The sequence below is a fragment of the Aedes albopictus genome, chromosome 1 (genome assembly GCF_035046485.1).
Source record: "Aedes albopictus strain Foshan chromosome 1, AalbF5, whole genome shotgun sequence".
NCBI classification, from domain to species: domain Eukaryota; kingdom Metazoa; phylum Arthropoda; class Insecta; order Diptera; family Culicidae; genus Aedes; species Aedes albopictus.
This window is the reverse complement of record NC_085136.1, coordinates 123,874,205-123,895,701: the sequence shown is the minus strand read 5'-3', so window position 1 is coordinate 123,895,701 and position 21,497 is coordinate 123,874,205. Positions and strand designations below refer to the sequence as shown.

At 44.4% G+C, this 21,497-nt stretch overlaps 1 protein-coding gene across 5 annotated transcripts in view; it reads left to right on the top strand.

The window, feature by feature from the left end:
* The window catches only part of LOC109422876 (serine-rich adhesin for platelets), a 209,378-nt gene that overhangs the window by 136,823 nt on the left and 51,058 nt on the right, over positions 1–21,497 (top strand). For all 5 annotated transcript variants that reach the window (XM_062845308.1, XM_062845306.1, XM_062845304.1 and 2 more), the window contains 2 exons: positions 4,948–5,711; positions 13,750–15,205. In XM_062845308.1, the coding sequence (XP_062701292.1) occupies positions 4,948–5,711; positions 13,750–15,205 (2,220 nt within the window). The remainder of the gene's footprint in view (positions 1–4,947; positions 5,712–13,749; positions 15,206–21,497) is intronic.

The following is a 21,497-nucleotide window of genomic DNA, read 5'->3' as shown; positions in this document are numbered from 1 at the left end:
AACAATACCGATCAGCATCAAAATCTCTCACAGGTTGATCATTGTCATTAGTCGAAGGTACAAATATATTGTTTGATTCATATTGAACAGTTAGTACACAATATTTACCTTTTTGATTCCAATGTTGAAATTCAATCACAAGTCATCACCTGGAGGTCATCACCACTCTGCATGCACCACACACACACACATACCACTCATCTCTTTCTTTTTCCAAAGACAACACTTCCCGAACCGAAATTAAACTAATTTCACATGCACTGTATCCCATCCTCGTCGCCAATGTGAGAATCTTTCTCTGTAATGATTATTCAACAACTGTATTCATTATTTGTATACACTTTATTACCGATACTTCAATATTACATACAATGATTCACACTCCAGACAACAATAACAACATCTCCACATATGACAGATACTCAATGTAAACATACACGCTAAACGTAATAGAGTAATACAATAATTTATTATGTGCATACCACAAGGTACCACAACGACAATTCGCTGGCTAAAATGAGTCATCCGATGTGGAACGAGCAATGATGACGCTCTAGTTTTCGTTCTCGTCGTCGACTTTTCTGCTCGTACGGCGACGATTTTCAGTCCTGCCTGTGGAAGTGCTCAAAGAACACTAAGTTGAAGCGAGGCAGGCCAAGTCCCAGTGCGGACGTAGAGCCATAAAGAAGAAGAAGAAGAAGAAGAAGAAGAAGAAGAAGAAGAAGAAGAAGAAGAAGAAGAAGAAGAAGAAGAAGAAGACGAAGAAGAATACCTCAAACGCCCTGTGATATATTTATTTTCGATCAGTAACTTTTGCGATCACCGTGGAGAAATGAGGCATGTTGGAGGACTGGTGTCTTTAGCATAGTTGTACGATACGATAGTACGTTATTAAGTAGGCTCAGTGTGTGTACCAGTTAGTTGCGAAGTGAAACCCAAATAACCAATTATGTCCATAACTGGTACAGGGTTCCTATCATTGGCACACACCGCAATAAATACTAAAAGTAGTTTTGGCCCGGTTTCTATATTTTTCCTGAAAAGTATGAAAACTAATCTATCATTAGACATATCGATGACATTCGTCGGTCTTCTTCTTAGTTGTGTAGAAATAGTATTGCTTAGGTAGTGCGATAACTGGTACAGGCACCCTACATACTGCTTCAGTAGGCGGCGTTAGTGATTTTTGCATTGATAGTCTTTGTGTTAACAGCTATTGCCAGTATAGTAACGCTCGTGTTGTGAATATCAAGCGTGGCTTTGCAATGCGTAGTGTACCTAGCATAAGCTGAACCATTCTTGGGTTAAGTGCGGAGCCTCCGGCAAAGTTGATCAGGACATCCAGAGTTATCTTATATTAAACTTGTTGATTCTAGGTTTATCCGCTAGGTGGTGCTAGTGAGTCTTAGATAATCTATACTACTGTACTTCGAGATTCGGACCACATAGAAGAAATTAGTCTTTTGCAAAGTTGATCAGAATATCAAGAGCTGTCGAATAGTGGCTAGTTGATTCTAGGTTCATCTGCTAGGTGCCGCTAGTGAGTCTAAGAAAATCTTAGCTGTATCTTGAGAATCAGACCACATAGTAGTATTTCATCTTTGATTAAGCTGATCAGAACATCAAGAGTTATTCGATAGTGAATTTGTTGCTTACTTATCCGCTTGGTTGCGCTAGTGAGTCTTAGAAATTGACTGCTGTATCTCGAGAATCAGACCACATAGGAGAATTCCGTTTTGACAAAGTTGATCAGAACATCAAGGGCTGTCAGATAGTAAACTAGTTGATTTTAGGTTCACCCCCTAGGTGGCGCTAGTGAGTCTAGAAATTCTAAACTCAAGAACCAGACCTCTTAGAAGAACTTAGGCTTCGGCAAATCAGAACATCTATAGGTATCCGATAAGACAGCATCCATTTATTAAGTAACGCTGAGATCGACATTTTCTGGACCCCCCCTCCCCCTCCCTCCACCGTAACGCTTTTTTTTGCATGAAAATCCTGTACTTTTTGTGTGAGCCGGAACCCTCGATCGTACTTCCCCCTTTCCTAGAGCGTTACCTAATTTGTGGTAGGCTCACAATGTACTAGTTGATTCTAGGATTAATAGGATGGTACGATCTTCGATAAAGTTGTTCAGCACTGCGAGAACTTCCAGGTCATGAAGAGAATAGTTTCCGTACGACTTTGCTGGGATATAGCACGAGATTGAAGCCAGATGTTATGGTATGATCTTCGGCAAAGTTGTTCAGGACTGCGAGAGCTTCTAGGTCATGAAGAGCATAGTTACGAATTTTACCACCACGTGGCGCTAGTGTACATAGTAACTTCCGGTATAAATTTGGAGAGAAATAGCACGAAATTGAAGCCAAAAGATATGATTTCCGGCAAATTTGTTCAGGACTACGAGTACTTCCAGTTCCAAACGTCGCCACCACGTGGCGCTTGTGTATATGTTTACTTCCGGTACGAATTTGATGAGACTGGGTTAACCAATCGAATCAAAAATTGAGATTTTTTGATGCATGCATCTATGTGCTCTCTATGAAAAGTTACAGCTTGTTGAACTTTTTTGTGAGAGAAAAATGTGGTCTATCTCATAGAGTAAAGTGGGGCAAAAGTTCGAGTGGGGCAAGAGTTTCTTTTGAAGTTTTAGAGCTCAATTCAAATTATTTCTTTCGGGTGTCACGGTTGTTCGAAGCCTTTTTGAAAAAGAGTCTTTCACTCCAAAAATTATGAAAATTGATCAATATTTCGAAAAGTTATGACAAAATGTTGGTTTTTGATCAAAAAATTATAATATGCGATGGTCCTTCCAACGCATGGAATGGAATTGTAATGATATCGAATTCGAAATTTTATTTTGAGGCGTAACTAGGTATGTTTTGAAGATACTTTAGCATGTATAACTTTTTGCAAAAAAGATTTGGAAATCATATTTTACACATAGTGGGGCAAAAGTTCGAATTGTGGGGCAAGAGTTCGAGTCAAGTAGCAACTTTAGGTAAAAACCTAAAATTCTGCAAAATGTACATATTATCTCTAAAAATGATGGAATTAGTGAGAAAATTCGATCAAAGTTGAAAAAAAATGGTTTCATCTGAATTTGGCGGAAAACTACTAATTTTTGGTGTAGTAAATTTAACCATAATTTGGGTAAAACCCAGATCGAACTTTAAAGTGTATTTCAGTTCCAACATCAAATATTAATTGGTTTTAGGTATTTAGATTACACAAGTTTACAAAATAAAACGAAAGTCGTGAACTTCTGTCAACGACCAAAATTTTTGAAGCACAATTTAGTGCTGATTTAGAAACCGACCTTCAAAAAATTTAGAGTAGAACAGTTTTTGAGATTTAGCTAAATATCGAGTTTTGCAACTTTTCAAAATATGTAATTTACTAAAATTCAAATATGTTGCGTTTTGTTCAACCAATTTTAAATCTTTTTCCATAAATTAAAAGCTGAATACAATACCATTCGGTCATCTGAATACAGGTTTTGCGTCAGATTGATGAAATTCAAGATATTGGCGAGTTTTAGGGACGATCTTCTTAAATTTTAGCAAAATTCCCTAATTTTTTTGAAGAAAAGTATTTTTTTTCAATAAGAAAAAATCAACTCAAAAATTCTTTCTCGACGTTTATTTGACATATCATATGTAGGCGAGTTACAGTAAAAAATTCAGCTGAATCGGAGCATTGATTACGGAGAATGAGGTGTGTGAAGTGAGCGACATTGCTTAAAAATAGAACAAAAATCGATTTCAAATCATCAACCTTGTATGGAAAGTCGAAAAATTTTCCGCTCTACTGTAATTTTTTTCCTTCGCGTTTTCGAACTCAGGGCATGATTCTACACCAAAAATGATCATCAGCTTACCGAGTTCAAAAATGCTGTAAACTAGTGTTACCAAAGTGTCGAAATAGTGTGCTACGGTTAGCGAAATTCCACAAACACTAGATTGGAACTTTTGCCCCTGTGGTGGGGCAAGAGTTCGAACTAGACACACACATACAAAAAGTATTGTAACTTAAAATTGAAAAGACATTTGGCGTAACTTTGTTCAGCAAATTTTTAGCTCATGGATGTTAGAATCACCATACGGTATTTATTTATTTTTATCTGCTTCGATTTCCTTAAAAAAGTATAATTTTCAACTAAGGTCGAACTTTTGCCCCACCTTACTCTACATTTTGGCCATTCCCTGTTCGAGTTGCTAGGGGAACAGCGAACATCAACATCAATTTTCTCCATTCATGGATTTTGTTACATACGGTGTTTCGTAAATATAGGTTGAGCATGAGCATTGAGCATAGATGACCATACAATTCGTTGTTGAATCTCGAACGAGGCATCCGGAATTGCACAAAGAACCAATGAACTGGGCTTGGGACTAGCACATCATTCTCATTTCACACAGTTCGAGAGCTCCCAACTATAGCAAGGTCAATAACGGGGCCGGTTACGTTCTTACGGTCATCGAGGATGGGAAGGAATGTTAGTAAGACAAATATTGTTATGAAGACCGAAAACCTCAATATCTTTACGGTTGTCTCAGGAAGGATTTTTGTTAAAAGGTTGGGGTACGCTGTCCATCTACGAGTCACTATGGTTGGTGATGTGATCTGACAACGGATCAATCAGTAATACTGTTTGTTCAAAATTTAAAAAAAAACAACCTCGCGTCTATTTCCACGTAAACAGCAAAACAGCATAAGCAAAACAATAGAATATAAAAGTATCACTTTACTCCCCATCCACTACTGTAACGTCTCAATACTGTACGTGTGCACGAGTTGAATACAACGCACCATACAAACTTTCGATACTGGAAGTCAAAGGTCACTCGAATCCGTTTCTCTCCTTCCACCGCACCATTAAAAGACCCTTTTAGACTAAACTATAATATTGTCTGTTTTCGCTCTCTCTCCCTTTCTTCCAAACAGAATACGAAGGATCCCCCCGGCGGTTTGGATTAAGTTTGAACGAGGACAGCTCGTCCTACTACATGTCGTCCAACTACAAACTCAACCTGACTTCCCCATCGCTACTGACACCGCCACGTCCAGGCTTCCCACAGCGAGTGATACCACCCCATCAGCAGCAACAGCAGCAGTCGACAAATAATAGTAACACCAGTGCTGCCACGACCCCCACTCCGATCGGTACCGGCGCCCACCACCATCCGTACCACCCGGTGACGCGGTCTCCCACGTTACTGGAGCAGGTCAGTTCGGGGCTGAACAGTTCGGTCACGTTCGATGCCAACGCCTTGCTCAGCGAATTCGACGCCAAGCGGGCTGCCGTCAGTGCCAGTACGATAAGCATCAACGGTAGCAGCACGCCGAATTCGGCGGCGGTAGCTGCCATGGATTCCGCGCCACTGGAGGTGAACAAGCTCAACGTGATACGACTGGACAGTGATTACCGGAGTGAAGATCTCGAGGAGATTCCCACGAAACGTTCCACGCCGGAAATTAAACCTACGCTGGGGCTGATTTCCACGACGGCGGACGATAATCCAACGTTCGGTGCGGGTTCGTTCACGACGCCCATCACTGCCTCGTCGACGTTCGACTATCTGTACGAGTTTTCCGAAACGAGGAAGGTGTTGGAGGAGTTTTTCAAGTGCCCCACGACGGAGGATGTGGAGAAGGCGTTCGAAAAGTTTAGCGACTACAACGAGAGCGGCGATGATGTCGAAAGTTTGGTAAGTTCGATGACGAAGTTGATGATAATGGGAATTGATGGTTTTGTTTGTACGGACTGAGATTCTTTGTGACGAAATTTCGTTCTTCTGCGAGTTAGCACATTTTTTGTGTGTGTAGTGAAGTGTCTCTCCATTTTAAAGCATTTCTTTGCAAATGAAACAGAACATACTGACAGTAGAAAATATATAACATTCACTCCTAGTTGGGTACTACGTAGCAATCCTGTAAGTTGTAAATCACATACACAAAGATTGCTTTAGCTACTTTATTAGGGCCGCGCCGCTCATATACTGCTCTTCTAAGCTTATTTTCCCATGTTGTTGTTAATACAAGCCAAATCTTTCCTTAGTTTCAGAGTCATTTGAAGTTATGCTAATATTTTTTTCCATTTTGCTTCATAAATTAATATGCCAGCATAACGTTGAGCATGACAATGCTGACATTGGTTTGATCTATAATTTTAGTTTGAGTCAATGAGACGAGCTCATAGAAACTTCGAAAAACAACATGATTTATTCATACGGAGGATGGCCAAAATGTTTGAGATAGGCAACTTTTTTTCACTCACAAAAAAGTTCAACAAGCTGTAAATTTTCATAGAGTGCATCAAAAACTCTCAAATTTTGACTGTTTGTCAACTTATTATATGTGCATCATTGGTACAAATTTGAGCTCGATTGGTTAATCTTTCGCGTAGCTAATACCGTTCTTGTAAAACACTTTTTTAAGACAACTATTTGTTTAACTGTCATATCTCGGAAACCAGTTCAATTCGGTACACTGGTTTTCGAGATATTGAACTGTCATGACAAGTTTTTTTTAGAAATAGTGTTTTACGAGAACGATTCTAACCTCGCGAATCAACCAATCGAGCTCAAATTTGTAGCAATGATGCACATATAATAGGATTGAAGATTTTTTTTGCACATATAGGGTAACGGTTGAATTTTGGACCCCTAGAGGACATTGGTTTGAATTTAATTCAAAATCAAACAGATTCAGAGGGTCATCACACATAATGATGATGTTAGTATGTTCGTAAAAGCCTACTTTGTCCGTTAAAGATACCCACAAGGTCATTTATGGCTGAAAATTTGATAAAAGTAACTGATTTTTGTAGCATCAGTTTTCACTGTTTTGGACACCCCAATATATTTTGGACCCTCTTCAGTATATATTTTGGACACCCGGTGTTTAAACTCGTTTGAAACTATTTTGGAAGAATTTGCTGCTTGAATATGCTGGATCATATCTTAATTACTTGATTGACAAAGGCTGATTAGACGTACTTTGCGAATTTAATGCGCTAGAATGATAAACATTTTTGTTTTCATCTGCAAGTTTCCTCAGCACCGCAATCTCTTTTTGTAAACATGATCCAACACTCGCACGAATGACGAGATTGGCAAAAAATAATTTCAAGACAAATAAGGATATTTCCAGTGAGGAAATGATTGCTGCCCGTGCAGACCGATCTTATTTAGCGAATGATTCTAAAAATATCCGTCATCTCATCATTATACCTGTGAAAGTTGTGATAATAGGTCACAGGGGGTCCAAAATATATGGGGGTCCAAATTATATTGGTTACCCTAATAGGTTGGAATTTACCTAACGTAGCAGGCGCCATTTTCGTCTAAAAATAGATCACTAACATTCACATACTGAAGCTGCAAGCAATTATCTCATTGGTTTCTTGTGTGAGAGTGATCTGGCAATACTGGACTGGAGTAGCAAAGCAAAGATAACCGTACACATCGTAGTTACTACTCCGTGATTGACCAGAACAATCGAAGTTACACAGAGATCCAATGAATGGTGCTTGGGACTAGCTACACACTCTCAATGTGCACAATTCGAGAGTTCAATATTTTAAAGTCAATAACGGTGCCGGCCACGTCCTTACGGTCATCAGGAAAGGGAAGGAATGTTAGTTCGACAACCGTTGTTATTAGAAACCGTGGAATCTACAGCATCACCACAGTTGTCTTGAGAAGGAGTATTTGCTAGTAGGGTATGGTAACACGCCGCGGTCTTCATCTCGATTATGATTTATTTGATCGCGATAGTAAGGGTACTGTACATACGTCAACGATCGTTCTATAATAAACACGTCGCCACATTGATCGTTTACACAACCGTGAAAACCGACTTTCCCATGAAAGTTATCGCGCGTTTCTGATTTCGCATTCAATATTCGCGTCCCCATCTCCCTACCGAGAAAACCGACCGACTCACGGAAATAGTCGCGCGTTTCCCACAGTATTGAACTACTCTAAGTTCACCGAGAATAAACTTTCAAGCTTAGATAGCTATTTTCGAATTATGTATTTTACTAAGAGTAGTCCCATGTGTTACCTGTGATCAACAGCCGTTGAGGTAATTAAGCCAACTATTTTAAATTTGCTCAATGATAGTTGTGAACTGCAATCACTTTCTTCTTACATTTTTATCGCTTCAATACTAGGCTGGCACCAGAGCTACTAGATTATTTGCAGATACTACAGGACTCCAGGAGTCCTTATAAAAACAAATTGGCGAAATTACCTCAACTTCTTCTAGTAAAGAAAACAAAAAACTCGGAATGATCTCACCCAGTTCCATGTCGTCGGATGACCGCAACCACTCCTTGACTCCTTAATTTTTCTGCAATACTGTTTGCTACCAAGTGTGAATCCATTTTTATCACTTCACGAGGAAGGACAATGTGCACCTGCCCCAAACACGTGTCACTTTCCGCTTTTTCCTTCGAACAATGCAACGCGACCGAGATTTTCATAGCAACTACCACAAACACGCGTCACTTTTCGTTTTTTCCGCCGAACAATGCCACCCGATCGCGATCCCCACCGCAACTGCCCCAAACACGCGTTGTTTTTCACTTTTTCCTTCGAACAATGCCACCCGATCGCGATCCCCATCGCAACTCAGTGATCTGGCGATATTGGATATACTCCTTTTTGTATAGAGTGAGAAAATCTGCTGATCTGATAGCCAGGAGGTGGTTCCTCGGGTAATGTGGGTTTCGACCCACTAAAAATCTTTTTCGTTAGGGATGATTTCCTATATGAGTACTCTCTAGTCCTAGTGGTTAGCGTTCCACCAGCTACGCCTTTAGTTGTCCTCTCTCCTTTGGAAGCTTTGGTCCTGGCTAGTACTAACACTATCCTTTCGGCTCAAGCTCCCGGATGGGAAGGGAGGCCAACTCAACTTGCCCGCCACTTTCTTTGTAGTTAAAGTACGATTTGGAAGACCTTGGAAGTAACGGAACTCCCACTTTTGGAGCGCTATATCGGCCCTTTTGATTACAGCCCTAATAGCGTCCACCGTCGATTGACCCTTTCGGAAGCCGAACTGGTTTTCGCGAGGCCAGAGTCATCGGGTTTCTCGGAATAGACCTTCGGCCTCGACAGAATGATCCTCTTCAACAGTTTTCCGGCAGTGTACAGAAAGCAGATAGGATAACAACTGCAGTAGTATATTTCGTTGATCTTAACCCTCGAGCGATCGCGCTGTTGTATTTTGTACAACACGTTGAAAAAATCTCGCTTTTTGTACACAGCATTAGTGTGGTGCTGACGCAGGTAGTCAACCGCGCGAGTTACGGAAGGTTAAGGGTAGCAGGGAATACAGCCATGGGGCCTGATGAATTCCCACTTGAGGACTTTCACACAAGAGGCGACTTTGAAGGTGAAAAACCTAGACGAGTTCACTGAACTGGAAGAGCTTGTCACGACACTGCGGCAACAGTGCGACGTGCAGGTGGACACCGCAACCGTTAGACTACGGAAGAGGTTGACAGGGGCACAGGTAGAGGTAGCTTTGGTTTAGGCCCTAACAGAAGCTAACTACATATGTAGGAGATGCGGCGCCGAAGGCCATAAGGCACAAGGCTCCACGACTCCACGCATTTGTCTGATTTGTACCAGCAAATCCGTGAACAACATGCATCCAACGGGTGGACCAAGGTGCCCAGCCTCCCAGAAAGCCACAGTGAACAAATCACAGTGCAGGTAACGCAGCTGAAATTGAACTACTGTGACGCAGCTCAGCAACTGCTTTGTCAGGTGGTTTCTGAGTACGACACGGATATATCCGTGCTAACATGGCGATATCCGGATATCACCATGATAGCGGACCTGTACCGAGTACCCGCCAGCAACGGCAACTGGGTCGCGGATGGGTTTAGAAAAATGGCGGCGATATGGACGACGGGTAAATACCTCGTCTAGGAGTTGGTGTTTACTACCTATAAGGGCTTCGTGGTGGCCAAAGTAAACGGGGTCTTCTCTGTCAGCTACAGCGCCTCCGCGGTGGCCGATTGAGCAGTTCACCCCCTCCCCCTTCGTAGACTTTTGTTCATACAAAATTTTCGAAATTTGTATGGAGCGTAGACTTTGGCCAGAACCCCCCCCCCCCTAAGAGTCTGCGTAGTTTATTGACATTCCCTATTTGGGGAAGCGCTCCGCCGTGAGCGAAACCTACTTGGTTTAGACGGAGACTAGCTGGTAGCGATACGCTCTCGCGTGCGTGCGATGCGACCATGCCTAGGCGAGTCCACCTTAGAAATGGGAGACCACCAGCTTACTGGTGGACTCAAGCGATTGCGGACCTGCGCCGTGCCTGACTACGAGCTAGGCGGCGGATGCAACGAGCAAGATCTGAGGAAGAGCGAAACGAACGGCGGGTGGTGTCGCCGCTGCAAAAGCCGCACTGAATACTAAGATAAGGGAAAGCAAAAAAGCCTGCTCCGTGGGTCAATGGACCAATGCGAATCCGTGGGGTGACGCCTACAGGATCGTTATGGCCAAGGCGAGAGGTGTAATGGCTCCTACAGAGCAATCTTCAGAGATGTTGGAGGGGATCAAGGATCCTAGTCCTTGGCCTCCTTTCATAGGACAGTCGGGGACTGGGGCTGGCGATGAGGAGAGGGTCACCGATGTGGAACTTGCAGTGATAATAAAGCCCCTTAGCATAGGTAAGGCCCCAGGTCCAGGAGTTTTGAACCTGGCCTTTAAAGTAGCTATTGCAGAGGTTCTCGAGATGTTCAGGTCTGCTATGCAGAAATGCCTGGACCAGGAGGAGGGAGTTTTCCCAGAGGTTTGGAAGTGGCAGAGCCTGGTTCTATTGCCAAAGGCGGGGAAACCACCCGCAGACCCGTCGGCATATAGACCAATATGCTTGATCGACACGGCGGGGAAGGTGCTCGAAAAGATCATCCTCAATAGAATCTTGAGGCACACCGAGGGTGTACATGATCTCTCGAATAGCCAGTACGGCTTCCGAAGGGGGAGGTCTACCGTAGACGCTATCCTGTCGTTTACAAAAACGGCCGAGATAGCGCTCCAGCGTAAGAGATAAAAGATTCGCTACTGTGCAGTAGTGACTCTGGCTGTAAGGAACGCGTTCAATAGTGCCAGTTAGGCAGCTATTGCCGATGCGCTCATGCGTCTGGGGATACCCGGATACCTGTAGGTCGGGGTAGACATGTGGTTTCTCCTGAATGTCCGGTTTGTGCAGATTTAGAGGAAACGACGGAACACGTTTTATTCGTGTGAGGACACAACTCCGGGCAATCTTGTCCAGTGGATGTGTAGGGATGCGTTTTGCTGGAATGTCGTTTCTACGGCTATCACCCTCATCGTCTTGGAGCTACAGAGGAGGTGGCGCGGGGACTCGGAGTTCGGAGTCGACTTCATAGGTCATACCGGTGCTCTGCAGTCGAAATCGACCCTTTCAGCGATTAAGTGGCCGTGAGGAGAACATCCTGGTAGAGTTGCTGTCGTGGCGTCGGTCTACTGGGTTTGATCCGAGCCTGCGGTTGGAAAGGGGCGGGACAGGTGGAGGCCTCATGTCGACACGTCCTTCTGTGTGCTTGCTGATACCGCTGTGCACGCAGTATTAGTTTTTAATACTTGCTGTGCAGTTGTAAGCAGGCGTGGTGTGGACCCTGCCTGCCTTCCGAGGACAAAGGGAGTGGTAAGGATCACTCGGGAAACTGGCTAACTCCTTTTATGATCCGAGATTGGTAAGATACTCTCTGATGAGCAGGGATGCCATATATACAGATTTATATGTATTATACAGATTTTTGAGCATCTGTACAGATAGCGTTTATATGAAATACAGATTTTCCATTTGTATGCGGTACAGATTTCTGATCTAAATTTTGTATAGGATACAGATTTTTGAACGGGTGATACAGAAATTCATCTGGCATCTCTGCTGATGAGGCAATTTTAGGATAAATTGAAACCATATTGCTGTCCTATCGAAAATCCCATGCATTAAATTGTATAAAACATAGTCCCGAAAATACGTTTTTTTGCACTTGAATTTTAAAGGTCCAACCGAATATTATCTCGATAGATAATAAGTGGCTGAGGTGAATGAGCCCAACATTACTCTTAAATCGATGAAAGCTGGGCGGATATACGATCATTTCAATTTTGTGGGTATCCTGCGGGCATTCAACAAGTGTATTTTTTTGCTGGCCACAGTAAAATAGTTAAATAAAATCAAAGATTATATATATATATTATATTTGATAAAATCAAAGATTTTTAAGTACAAGATAACCCACTCTTGCTTTTCCCATACAGTACATCGGCGAACACATTTATTCGACAACAGCGCCTTTTTGCGTCAGGAAATCGAAAGATTTTAACAAAGATCATCAAAGCAGCTGTTGTGTTTTGCTGCATCGTAGACGTCATTTGATTAAGTTGCTGGTCGGACCTCATGGTGTGTTTGGAAGTAATCTTTCTTTTTCCATTCCGGCCAATGCACCTGCATATGCCCTCATGAAGTCTGGACAGATTTGGCCATTGAACCAAATGTGTGTTGTATTTCTTTCCTTTTTGAGTTATAGATATGATTCTCTTTAAGTCATCCCTCGAATCAGAAGGTAAATGCTGGATCTGAAGAGACGTCACAATGTTGGCAAAATGATTTTCAGGATATTTTCGCCGTTACTACTAATTCTGGAGAAAGACTGTAATGAGTTTCGGTTGAGGGGGGGGGGGGTAATGTTCGTGATACCATCTCTTCAGCTACAACTATCTCCGGAACTCGTTCAGGTTGATTCACAGCTTGGTGTGAGCACTTACGTTACTCGGACATTTTGGTTGCATAACAACAAATTAGCGAATCAAGCGGTCGGGGTCCCACGCAGCATGGCTGTTGTTGAAAAAGTTATACCCCACGAAATTCCCTTCAGTTTCTATAGGGATCGGTGGAAATGAAGTTAGGTTTGAGATATTATATTTGATAAAATGCAATTTGATATCGCAATGCTTTAATCAATCAAATCGGTCGATTGTAAAACTGGTCACGCTTCGATTCAGGTGGATGCAATTAATCATATGATTTTGGCATCGGACAGCCCTCAAACCACCAAACTAACAAACACCACCCATTTGCCACTCAACCCATTATATCCTAGCGTATGGAATTTTGATACGAAATGTTCACATCGGATCTAATGAAAGGTAAATTTTTAAGTTAGTTGAATACAGGAAGAGAGCCATGGAACGATTGTGTTATGTTTCCAATTCTTGCTTTCTTGTTATTTATGCATTAATATCCTGAAATAGTTATTTTCCTTAAAGCTCAGAATTCCCTAGCTACATTTAAAACATCATATCTATATGTGGGTTTTACAAGCATTTGGTGCGATTTTGATACATCTGGGATATAATGGGTTAATGTGGGAAGCATGTCTGAAAACTTGCCCAAAACAATCCGGCAGCAGAAATGCTTCCAAGCAATCAATTTCACCCGCAAACCTTCCCATATGACAGCGGTGACAGCGAGAACACGTAACATCACTTACGTGTACGATGGTGTACATATAATTTCACCCGGGCAAATCATTCTTTTTCATACCGTCAGACACGGTGGCACTGACCAGTCCGTCCGAATCACACGTAAATGCACACGTGGTACTGGTACATGCCAATCCAATCTCACCAAATGAGCCGTGTTCCAAAAATGTTAACCCATTTCTCTGGTTTTTCGTTCTCGTTTCACAAACAGGACATCCATTATGAGTACCCGGCTGAGTTGGACGGCAAGGCACTGGAAACGACCTACATCGGGTCCACTGTTGCCGCGGAGCAGCAGAAAACGATGACCACTAGCTCCGGCGGCGGCGCCAGACAGCAGGACATTAGCGCGGCAATTGTGGTCCGCAAATCGCCAATCAATAATAATGCCAGCGACGTCGAAGCGGACGGCGATGACGACGACGTTGCCAATGGTGAAGAGGACGGAGAGGAGGACGGCGGCGTGGAGGATGACGAGGACGATGATGATGACGCCGAAGGTGGCAATAATCTGAAGTATATGATCAACGTCAAGAGTAAACCGAGAATTAAAAACGGGTACACCAGCTTCCGGAAGAAGAAACAGGAAAAGAAACTCGCTGGAATGGGATCGAATGCTCTTTCCGGGATTGTTACCGTTAGTGGCGGAAATGATGACGATAATGACGGAGAGGATGAGGAAGAAATAGATATTTATAGTGCGAATCACCATCATCACCACAGTTACCACCTCCACCAGCAACAGCAACAACGACTACAGCAACAAACTCAGGAACACCAGCAACAGCAACAACAGCATCAGAATCTGAGCAATGTACGGCAACACGTGATACTGCAACAGCAACAGCACCAACAGCAACCGCAACAGTACCAGGAACATGAAAGGCATTTCAGCCTGTACTTGGATCCCGGAAGCCGTGCCAGCAGCTGTGATGTGATTAACGAAAGTAATCTCGACTCGACACAGTTCCTGACGAACGGAAACGGGAAAAAGCTCCGGAGCAATGGAGGTGGTTCTGGCAATGGTAAAAAGCCGCTGGCTCGGCGCCAAAGTAAAAACTTTAACTACTCCCCAGATACGACCGATTACGAGAGCAACTGCGGCGATTATGACAGTGAGATTTCCCTCAAGTACGGCAGCGAGTACGGTGGCATCATGGTCAATGGTGCTGCTGCTAGTGAAATGATGTGCGACGATCTGAACAATGGTGTCATAAGCAGTGCGTCCACTACTGGCATCAACTCTTCCACGATGATTGATAACGGGGTGAACAATGCCACTAGTGCGGCCGGGAGTGCAGGCAACTATGCTCGCTACTACACCAGCATGCCGGTCCTGGAGGATGGCCTGTCGAGTGGTCACGTTTCCGATACGGAAAACAATAATCCCGGCATACTGCCAACACCGGATTTGATCAACAGCAGCCATAAATTGCAACAGGCTGCCAATTCGTACAGTTTGCTAACGTCTCCTACGGGGGGCCACACGATGAAACCGATAAGCTCGTCGCCGGTGATAGGAAACCATAACAATAATCTGGACGGGCTGTACGGGAGCAACGGGTTCCGAATGAACGGCACAGCTGGTGGGCTCAACTCGAGCACACTGCAGAACAACAAGATTTTTAAGAATAGAGATCCTGAGCTGGAGTCCTTGTATACTATAAGTAAGTGTCGACCATTTTTTACAAGTTGAACTGTATAATGATATGATATGTATTTTGTAATATTTTATATTTCCAAAATGTATTAATTGGGTAACTTTTAAATGTGATTTCTGATGTTGTTAGACCTATTGTAAATAATATCTGTTGGAAGTAATTGGGGGAACGGCAAAAAAGATCAGACTAAACTGGTGGTTTCAGTAGGTTTTATGTTCATTTCTGTAAATTCCAGAGAGATCCCAGGGGTGTTTCAAAAGTTTACAGGGAAATTTTTGGGGACGTCCTGGTGGTTTAGAACGATTTCAGATTTGTTTTAAGAAATTTTGAATTTACAAAGGACTTTAATGGATCGTTTGAGGGACGTTAGAGATGGATTTAAAGCTCCAGGGCCGAAACTGAGACTACAGAAATGCCTTGATACCAACTGAAATCCCCTGAAACTCTCTAAAACATCCAGAATATCTCTGAGACGCCTTGAAACGTTTCTAAAATGCCTCCAAAAACCATTCTTGAAACCCCTCTGAAATCATCTGGGATTCCCTGAAACCCTTTGAAACTATCTAGAACGTCACTGCAAACCCATTTAATACATTTCCAAAACTCCCTGAAAGAACTTCTGATACATCTCCAAAACTCCTCTGAGTCCCCGGTTTTCGCCTGAACCCCTTAAACGCCCCTCAGGCTCTCCGAAATGCTTTTGGAAGCTCCATAAAACTCCCTGAACTGTCCATGAAGCGGGCTCGAAATCTTTCCAAAACTTTCCTGAAGAACCCTAAAACTCCCCTGAAGACCCCTGAAACGCCTGTTGATCCTCCAAAACTACCCTAAACCCCCTGAAAGAGCCTTTGTTGCACAGTATCAAGAATACACAAGATTACAGTTTATTATCTTATGTTGCCAAAAACGGTAAAACAATTGTGAATTAGTTTCAACTTTTATGCGTCATTTTGACTTATTCTAAAAAAATGAACTGTTCACAAGTTATAAAACGATCCCCGTAGGTGACGTTTATAAAATACGTCATGATTTGTAAAATTGTCGTCATTGGAAAACTGGCAACATTGGTTGCCAAAAACGGGTGTGGCCAAAATCGGTAAGAAACTGTATTGGCAACTACCCAACAAACATTTTTGCTGTATAAGAGTGGAACAAATTACTCTTAAGCAAACTTCAGCTCATGACACAAATTTCCCAAATGGAGGAGAACGTGCCTCTGGAGCCAACCTACTGATACTTGAAACTCCAGCTTAAGAAACTGATATTCAGCTAGATCTGTTACTTGGGTAATATTCACGGATAATTTGGGGGATTATAAAAGCGGAATTGCGTCGTTGTGCATATCATCCGTTAACCCTCTAATACCCAATCCCGCCTTTAGACGGGGTATAGTTTGAGCATTTTTGTATTTTTTCTTGCCCGGGCAATCAAAACTTTTATATTTTTAGCTGATATTTAGGACTGTTCTGTATATCTCACAAAGGTTTTTGGTGTCTTTTAAAGCGTATTAACATTTTTTAAAAATCATCGAAAAATTGATGTTTTGGTCACCTTTTCAATATTGTTCAGTTCGACAGCAGCCAAACTGAAGAAGCGTCTAGCAGTGGCGGCGACAGTGTGCATCACGAGAGCTCCGCCCATCCAACCAACGCCGAACGAACGACGATGACTGACGAAGCAGAGGTCGAACAGCGAACGGGCCACAATAAAATCAACAGCCAAACAGCGACCAGCGTCAGTATTATTTCATCCGTCGTCGAGACTACCACACAGCAGCGAAGCCGAAGCGAAGGGAGCTATAGCACGTGAAGACCGCATGAGACAACGAGCAGAGCCGACCGACGCGACGGTGCGCCAATAGCGTGATCGGCGCGTGGCCCCACCCTCGTGCGGGCTATAAATATAGTGCGCATCGTGGCAGCAGCATCAGTTTTTTACGAACCACCAAGGAGTGAACATCGGATTATCAAGAAGCTAAGTGAAGAGAAAATGGAGAATAAAGTAGTTTAAGTAAAGTTCTCCAGTGTTTGTTATCCGCTCATCGCACATCCGAAACATCCCTGATTCCACCAGAGTTATTCGGGATTAATTTTCCTCTGAGTTATTTGGAGACAATTTTCCTGAAGTTGTTCGGAAATCAATTTCCCACCACAGCCTTTATCAAGGCTTATGAGTTGTTCAGGTTGCTGCTAGCAGAGGCTAGTCCAGCTCAACCACCGAGGCTTCATGAGGCGAAGCCAGGCCAACCTCCGGCCATCATCCCGGGAAGGAACGCGAGGGTTCCTGCTCCCACCCGGCTCGGTTCCTGAGCGGAACGCGAGCACCACAACGTAACCAGCGCAGTACAGTCCACTGCCATCCCGTACATGGATTTGGTCCTTCGAGCCGGATGCTCGAGTGCGAGTGTCCGATTGTGTTATCGACGGTGATCGGTGGTTGGATCGGATGAGTGGTGATTGGAGGCAAACACGGAGAAGATAGCAAAGTGATTGAAAGACAAAGACAATAAGTGAACAAGTGACAGTTAATGAGAACTATAACGAAGTGAACTAAAGCAATTCAGTGAAAATGAAGCACACACCAATGAAGTCGTCCAAGATGGCCAGCTCTAGTGAAGAAGAGCTGAGCACTCTTGTACAGTTGCGTGGCATGGCACAAGGTAACATCACGCGCATCAAGAACATCTTGACCCAAGCCCAAGCGGACCAGGCTGAGCTGCCTTCCGCTCAAGTGAAGGTGTACGTGAAGAAAGTGGAAAGTGCCTACAACGAGTACCATCAGCACCACCAGCAGATAGTGGCGATTCTTCCTTCGAACAAGAAGGAGGAACAGAACGAGAAGTTCCTGCAATTCGAGACGTTGCACGAAGAGGTGTCCATCATGCTCGAGACCCTTCTCGAGGCTCAAGCCGCACCACCTGCGGCCCAACAAGTGCAACCACCGGCGAACCAACAACCGTTGGTCATCCAGCAATCTCTTCCTCGCGCCATCCCCACCTTCGACGGGAGGTACGAGAATTGGGAACGGTTCAAGATCATGTTCCGTGATGCAGTCGACCGTACCAACGAAGCACCTCGAATCAAGCTGTATCACCTTGAGAAGGTCCTCGTCGGTGATGCGGCGGGAATCATAGACGTGAAGACGATTGCCGATGGAAACTACGCCCACGCCTGGGAGTTACTGGAGGAAAGGTTCGAGGATCAGCGACGAATGATCGACATCCATATTGCTGGACTGCTCGGAGTGAAGAAACTTTCGAAGGAGGATTTCGGTGAGTTGCGTTCCTTGGTCGAGTCTACCACTAGTCACGTGGAAAACTTGAAGTTCCTTGACCAAGAGTTCACCGGCGTCTCTGAGCTCATTGTCGTCCACCTGATCGCACGTGCACTGGATCCTACCACGAAGAAGTTGTGGGAGTCGACGATAAAGCGAGGAGAACTCCCAAAATACGAAGACACCATACAGTTCCTGAAAGACCGCGTCTCAGTTCTGGAGAGATGCCGCGATACGGATGAAGAAGCCAAGGCACAGCGTACATCGGCGAAACCAGCTACGAGGAAGCAGGCGTTTCCCAATGCCAACGCAGCGACAGCTCCTCCATCAGCGGATCAGCGGTGCACCATTTGTGATGAAAGCCATGTGACGTACAAGTGCTCTGTGTTCAACGGCTTGAGTGTGAGTGATCGACTGGCCAAAGTCAAACAGAAGAACGTGTGCTACAACTGCTTGAGAAGTGGACATAGTGTGAAGAACTGCCCATCGAAGAAGTCGTGCTCCAAGTGCAACAAGCGGCACCACACCCTGCTCCATTTGGAAGGTGGTGCAATCTCGTCGCAGTCTGCGAATGAAAATTCAGCGAATGGAGTTCCAGGATCAGCCCAACCGGCGGCGTCGGCTGTCAGACAGCAGTCGGCCGAGAACCAGCCATCAGTGACAGCAGCGCATTCCCACAACCCGGTGAACCCAGCGAGCCAGGTGGTGTTGCTCACTGCCCTTGTCAACGTTATGGACCATCAACAGCGGCCTCGTGTGTGCAAAGCCCTGCTAGACTGCGGATCTCAGGTGAGTTTTATCTCCCAATCATTTGTCAATACTCTTGGTATTCAAGTGGAAGAAGTAAGTGTCCCGATAACAGGCATAGGCAGTGTAAGGTCGACAATCAGGCAAAAATGTACCATTAACGTCCACTCTAAATGCAGCGGTGAATTGTTTGGTCTCGCCGAAGATTACTGGTCAGGTTCCGTCGGTTAAGATAAATTTGGAGAATTGGGAACTTCCTCAAGGTCTCAGACTGGCTGATCCATCCTTCCATGAACCTAGCCACGTTGATTTGCTCATTGGAATGGACTGGTTCTATGACATTATGAAACCAGGGTGTTTGAAAATAGACGATAATCTCCCTAGCCTTCACGACTCTAAGCTTGGTTGATTAGTTGGGGGCAAGTTGCTTGACTGTTCTTCCAATCTTGTGCTGAATTCCTGTGCCGTTCGAGTTGACCCCGTTGAAGAACTAGTGCAGAAATTTTGGGAAGTTGAAGGTGTGTCTTCAGAGGTGGTTCTGTCCAGTGAGGAAGAGCAGTGTGAATCGCAATTCGCATCAACCCATCGTCGAGACGACAGCGGTCGTTTCATCGTTCACCTCCCATTGAAGGACAACGCATCTCAACTATCGGATTCCCGTACCATGGCCTTGCGACGATTTTTCATGCTGGAGTCTAAACTACAACGTCATCCAGATTTGAAAGCCCAGTATGATGCCTTCATGGACGAGTACGAATCTCTTGGGCACTGCCGGGAGGTCCAAGAACGCGACGATCCTCCTGGAGTTCTGAAGTGGTATCTTCCCCACCATGCCGTCCTCCGCCCATCGAACACAACTACAAAATGCCGGGTGGTATTCGACGCATCTGCAAAGGTGGCCGGATTGTCCCTCAACGATGTTTTGATGACCGGATACAACGTTCAGAGCGATTTCTTGTCTATCATCCTACGGTTCCGGAGGTATCGATACGTTATGAGCGCCGATGTAGCCAAAATGTACCGCCAGGTTGCCGTAGATCCCGCTTTCACTCCACTACAACGGATTTTTTGGAGAAAGTCGCCCCAAGACCCACTACGTGTTCTCGAACTAACTACTGTTACATACGGAACGGCCTCAGCCCCTTTCTTGGCCACGCGATCTCTGCTGCAACTTGCACGGGATGAACGAGAAACCTTTCCGCTCGCTTCCGCCGTTGTCGAGAAAAATGTCTACATAGACGATGCTCTTTTTGGTTCCGACGATTTCCTACAAGCATGTGAGCTTCGAGATCAGCTGATAGCTTTGCTCCAGTCCGGTGGAATGCACCTTCACAAGTGGTCATCCAACACTAGTCAGCTCCTATCGCCCATTCCCAGTGAAGATCGAGACAGCTGCGCATCTTTCAGCGAAAGTGGCCTCAACGAGGTCATCAAAACCTTGGGATTGATGTGGAATCCTTCCACAGACGAGTTCTTGTTCCGATCATCCCCTTCAGAAAAGACCAGCAGACCCACCAAGCGTCAAGTCCTGTCCAAGATTGCCAAGATTTACGATCCGCTCGGACTTATTTCTCCAGTGGTGGTACTGGCAAAAATAGTCATGCAGAAATTGTGGATCAGCAAGCTGAATTGGGATGATCCGTTAGACGATACCCTCCTGAACGAGTGGGAGAACTTTCTGATGTCACTGCCAACTTCGGAGCAAATTCGCATTCCACGCCATGTGTTATCGAACAAGGCGGTGCGGTACGAATTGCACGGATTCGCGGACGCGTCCCAGAAGGCGTATGGGGCATGCGTGTATGTTCGCTCAATATTCCCTGATGACACCGCATCGACGAAGTTGGTCAGCGCTAAGTCTAAAATTGCACCGATTTCACCCCTGACAATCCCTCGAAAGGAATTACTAGCAGCCCTTCTTTTGTCAAGATTGATTAGTAAGGTCGAATCAGCGTTGGAGATGAGCTTCAGTTCCATCGTTCTCTGGTCGGATAGTCAAGTTGTATTGGCATGGTTACACAAACCGCTTGGCACTCTCCAAACCTTCGTCCGCCACAGAGTTACAGAGATCACATCGAATACTAGTCACGTTTGGAAATATGTTCGCACGGATAAGAACCCCGCCGATACTGTATCTCGAGGACAGTCTGCAAGAGAGTTAGCTAACAACGAGCAATGGTGGAATGGTCCTCAGTTTGTGTGCTTCGTGGATTACCCAGAAGAGCGGCCACAGTCACTCCAAGATTGCGAAATTCCCGAACTCAGGGTTGAGCTAGCT